Source organism: Morone saxatilis, unplaced genomic scaffold (assembly GCF_004916995.1).
Source record: "Morone saxatilis isolate NCDOM2014 unplaced genomic scaffold, NCSU_SB_2.0 Contig14, whole genome shotgun sequence".
Taxonomy (NCBI): domain Eukaryota; kingdom Metazoa; phylum Chordata; class Actinopteri; family Moronidae; genus Morone; species Morone saxatilis.
Genome location: NW_023339696.1, coordinates 1,081,726 through 1,087,094, shown reverse-complemented (window position 1 = coordinate 1,087,094; position 5,369 = coordinate 1,081,726). Strand labels below are relative to the sequence as shown.

At 39.6% G+C, this 5,369-nt stretch overlaps 2 protein-coding genes across 2 annotated transcripts in view; both read right to left on the bottom strand.

Moving 5' to 3' along the window:
- Window positions 1–5,369, bottom strand: part of zgc:158403 (tetratricopeptide repeat protein 39A) — a gene marked incomplete at its 5' end in the record, with an annotated part of 767,589 nt that overhangs the window by 104,575 nt on the left and 657,645 nt on the right.
- si:dkeyp-72e1.9 (multiple PDZ domain protein) overlaps window positions 1–5,369 on the bottom strand; it is a gene marked incomplete in the record, with an annotated part of 51,081 nt that overhangs the window by 7,831 nt on the left and 37,881 nt on the right. The window contains 3 exon segments of the mRNA XM_035654210.1: window positions 2,820–2,892; window positions 3,775–3,916; window positions 4,088–4,194. Of these exon segments, the coding sequence (XP_035510103.1) occupies window positions 2,820–2,892; window positions 3,775–3,916; window positions 4,088–4,194 (322 nt within the window).

Genomic DNA, 5,369 nt, shown 5'->3' with positions numbered 1-5,369 from the left:
TTCACTGTATCCTGACAGTAGTACATGAGACAGATAATCTGTGAAAAATCAGGTTCCTCTGGCTCCTCCTAGTATTTGCACGAAAACAACCAATCAGAGCCAGATCAGGGAGAACATCAATTTACAAGCTTAAATCTTACTGAGCCTCAAGGTTTAAAGTTCATTCTTGACCGTGAAATCAGCAGTTGACAGACATCACCTCAAAGTCTCTTTAGTAGCTGTTCTGGAGCTTTCAGCAGATCTCCAGCTCTCCCTCTGCTCTGTCAATGCTATACTGCTGTAATAAACATTTCAATTTGAGTTGGCTGACTGAACTATTTTAATAATTAATCATTTTGAGTAATTTGTTTTAAAATATGCAAATTCTCAGATTTCAGCTTCTCAAATGTGAATATTTCTGGATATTATTTTGGGCTTTGGAAAACGGCAATTATTATTTTTCACTGTTTTCTGACACTTTTTGAACCAAACAACTAATTGATTAATTGATAAAGTGATTGTCAGATTAATCCATAATGAAAATAATTGTTAGTTGCAGCCCAGCTTGAAGGTCTCTCATAATGTTGGCTTAAACATAGATGAAACATGGATGATATGATATGCTTGAAAGCATGAACAGCTGCTAAATGAACCTCGAGGTAAGATTGTTCAGTCGATAAGTGACCCTTTTTTAAGGCCTCATAAGTACGATTACTCTTTCTTTCATGCCCCATTCATAATGGACTAGAATTACCTCAGATGACTTGGACTTGAGGTTTTGTTTTCTGCAGTGACTTTGTAGTGGTTAAATAAGTTAATATTTTAGTCAAACATACTGTCGTATGGCTGCTTGGTTGGAGCTCCCTCTCTACATGGGTCTCCTTGCTACCATAAGTCTTCACCCACAAACAGCAACCACAGATAAAAACAAGACATCCTTGTGTTTACTCAAATATGGTCGACAATTTTTGGCAGATTTTTATTTATTTACAAATTAAGATTAAGACAGATGAAATATAATAGGACTCCATGTGATAATAGCTGTGTGCAAATAGGGATGATCGATATGTATAAACATATCGACACAGCTACGTTTCTCTCCCTAATAGGATTAACACCTTTGATCTTTCCTTTAGGTTAAACACTGCATGAAAAGTAGTGCAAGAGGAAGGCTGTCAGGGAGGTCATCTGACTCAAGGTTTACATGTGTATGACCCAGCGTCATCAGTGGGATGAGAAGGCTTAAAGGGGCACTCCAGAAATTGAGTATGGCAAGTCTACAAAGTTGGGGAACTTGGGTTACAAAAAAATAGGGTCATCAGTGCAGCAGAAGCGGAGATATTGTGGCTTTCAGTCCCTAGTATGGGTCAAGCTACAAAACACAAGATATTACATTTCCCATCATGCAATAGTGCCTATTTCTGGTGTCTTTCGAACTCTACGCCCTCATGAATCTGAAGCCAAGATAATTATCGCCAAAATAATTGCTTTCTTTAGACAGTTCCCTTCAGAGCAACAGGCAAGTAAACTGTTCCATGTGTAAAATCAGGTGAGTGCCCCTTAAAGGTGAAGCACAGATACCACTGTCACAGCCGCTGCCGTCTTTACTGGTGACATCATTCGGAGCCAGATTCTGCATAGTACTGATCAGGTTTGGAGCCGCGTTATCAAGGTCCCGCCCACATGTCTGACCGACTAAATTGCTTATGAGAAGAAATGACAGAAACCATCTTTGGGAAAAATGTATTTGATGTGTACTTTTTTGATTTATGTCCCATCTGCTAACATGGAGACTTTGGTCACCAGGGGGCGATTAAGATGTTTTGGCTTCAGTTTTGGAGAACTGTCATGTTGCCCATCTATATATTTCAATGGTGCTAACCAGCAGCCACCTCACCACAAACCGACATCTGTCATGGCTAGCAACTGGCTTAACCAATAAGAGCCTGGAGGGCAGCTAAGTGGTCACAGCACCTAGGAAATAACCTTGACTGGGGTAATCCAGGCCAGTAGGATTGGGACAGGCTGTTGGAAGGCTTTGAGCTGGGACCCAAGCAATTTTTTTTTTCCTTTTTTCTTTTCTACTCCAGCCTTAAAAAGTGTTGGCTAGGCTTTATTTAGATAAATCACCTTAAATTATCATTAATAATCATTCATGAACTGTCTAGGCTTGGGTTATACAGATTTTCATTTGTGTTTGAAACAGCAGTCACAATGCAGAAACACTGAAGATGAGATGAAGGCTGAAACTATCAGATCCATCACAAAACTGAACTGCATTTTCTTCTTCTCCCCAACTGTTTCTGTATCAATTCTGTATTTTATTCCCTGTCCAATACAGAAACACCAGTGCTTAAAACTAAAGAACAATAATGAACTACACCCACCATTATTAAGATGGGATTTTTTCATGATCCCCCACACTCTTGTGAACTCTGAGGTCCCCTACTGTGCTGTGGTTCCGATTAAATCCCATCCTCTCTTCTACACCTAATCCCCAATCTCTGTGAGGGAGCACATGTTCCCCGTTTTTTTATTCTGGGATGAGCTGGGTTTATCTAATATCTGATTTCAGGGACTTTTAGAACAAATCAGTGAAAATCTCAATTCTGTTTTGGCAGGTGCTTAGAAGGTTATTTTATGGCAAATATATTAAAAGTAAAGAGGGTGATGTGGATAACGATGGTGTTAGTGTGGCAGGGGCACCACCAAAGGGAGGCAGAGGGGGGCAATGGCTCTGGCCACAGGTCTCAGCAGCAGAGGCAGGGACTGATTTTTATTAAAAATATGAGAAAAAATATAAGAAACAAAGAGAGCGTGTGTATAGGGAGGTGTTCTACCTGAAATATGGATATCTGGCGGGCAGATGTCAGGAGAAGATGAGGACACAGGGGCTGGCTCCTCTGTACAGATCTACAAAGAAAAAGGTAAAAATGAAAACAATGGATGTAAAAATTGACAACACACAAAAGATGATTATATTAACACTGCCCAGTTGATTTTGAAGCTGCTTTGGTAGGATGTCACAGAGATCTTTGACGTGATAGTGCCCTGCTATTCATTTATCAACTACTGCACATCACAGAATGGCTTTCATTCTAGTGTGCCACCAGAATAATTTTAGACATTACAAAATCAGAATAAATTCATAAATTAGTCAATTTCACAAACCTGAATAGCAGAACAATATAAGAACAATGCAACAAGAACACGTTTTCTTTCTTTTATCCTTTCTTCAGTTGTTACAATATCAATTTATTAAGAAAAAAAAAGTGTGTTTTTATTGGTCCAGCATTGCCATTGTGCAGATTTTACAGACATTTTATAATTTATTCCTATCCAGGATAAAATGAGTAACCCTTAGTGACTAACAACTAAATATAGTATGGTACAGACATGGCTGTATCTCAAAAATTATAAGGAGTTATATTATGGTTCCATTGGATTCAGAACAACTTCAAATTTCAATAATTGTTGTTTTGATCAAGTGTTGATCCAGTGTAAATCTGATATTTAACATGTTAAATGAATGTTAACATATCTTTGTGTTTCATTGTGTTTTTACTAGCTGGTAATGACCTCTAAACTTTAAGTTCTTCTTTGCAGAATCTTCTCATCAACTTTTATTCTCCATCCTAAAACAGCTGATACAGAAGCCTTCAATCTGTTTTATAAACCCAATTTTTCTGGCTTCTTATTTGTTTTCATTGCTAGAGCAATAAAATAGTCCAAAGAATTCCAAAACCTTGACATACTGTGATATGGGTTTGATCCCTGAAACAAAGCGTAGCTGACCTCAGGTGATCTGATGTGGACTTTTAAGCGACCAGAGTTGTAGTTGTTGCCTGTGGCTCGCTGGATCCCGTTGTGCAGAGATGTACTGCTTGGAAAAAGTCCTTTCCCTGGTATGAAGGCTATCTCCACTGCACCGTCTTGGCTGAAGACACAATATATAGAATACAAAGAAAAAGAATAAGGAATAAGGAATAAGGGATGACTGGAGCAGTGTATATAGCTAGCTAATCCACCCACAGTCATCACAGTCTCAGATTAAAAAACTCAATTTGACTCACTGAATGGGTATTTTAAGTCTACTTGCACCACCTACCTGAATTTGACTTTGTTCAGCATGCTTTTGGCCTCCTCGTGGGTCACACCTATCAAAGACTCCTTGTTAATGGCGATGAGCTGATCTCCAGGCCTCAGACGTCCATCCTGCACAACAAGGAAACAGGACATTTAGTCATGCTAATCTGAAGAACCACACTGTTTGCCTTTAATGGCTCATTCAGTTTGTCACACTTTCATGTTTTCTGCTGCTTTTTATTAAAAAGTCAGGGAATCACCAAGTTCATTAGGATTCATCCTCTGAGGACCATGGATTTCTAAACCACATTTCATGGCAATCTAATAGTTGTCTAATAGTGAGAGAGATTTTCGTCTGGACCAAAAGTGGGGGACTGACCACCGACATTGCCACTCCTAGAACTCTGCTGCTAGCATTGACAAATATTCGGAAGCATAGGCCAAAGACAACGGAGACAAGGTTGGTTGCAGACTGCCACTAACTGAATATTGCTCGCGTCTGTATTTGATGACCTACTGAAACGTACTGTAAAGTGTATAGGAATAACTATGGTGGCCGCAAAAAAACATGAAAGGCCCAAACTACAGCCAGTGTTTGGCTTGTCTGTTCTGGGCTACTGTAGAGACATATCGGTTCAATATCGCAAACTCCACAGAAGGCGACCCGCAGCATCTGTAGATAAAACACGCTCATTCTAAGGTAACAAAAATTAGTTTTTCTTCTTTGTAAAGCTAAGAATATGTTATATATATATATATATGAAGTTTTTGCTTGCCGCCGTCGCCAAGTGCTTGCTCATGGTGGGAACTCTTGGGTCTCTGTAAATGCTATAAGGAGTTCGGTCTAGACCTGCTCTATTTGAAAAGTGTCCTGAGATAACTTCTGTTATGAATTGGTGCTATACAAATAAAATTGAATGAAAAAGATGTGAAAGGTGGTTACCCATACTGTAATTTTTCATTATCTCTACTAGTAAATGTAGCCACTGAAGATTATTTTTTTCACTTATATACACCGATCAGCCATAACATTCCCTGGTGGTCAGAATGTTCTACAGCCATACCCAACCAAACTGTCATGCACTGTGTGTTCTGAACCCCTTTCTATCAAGAACCAGCATTAACTGTTTCAGCAGTTTGAACTACAGAGCTCGTCTGTTAGGATCGGACCACGGGCCAGCCTTCACTCCCCATGTGCATCAGTGGGCCTTTGGCCGGCCATGACCCTGTCGAACCACTTTTCCTTCCTTGAGCACTTTTGATAAATAGTGACCTCTGCAGACCGGGAACACACCACAAGAGCC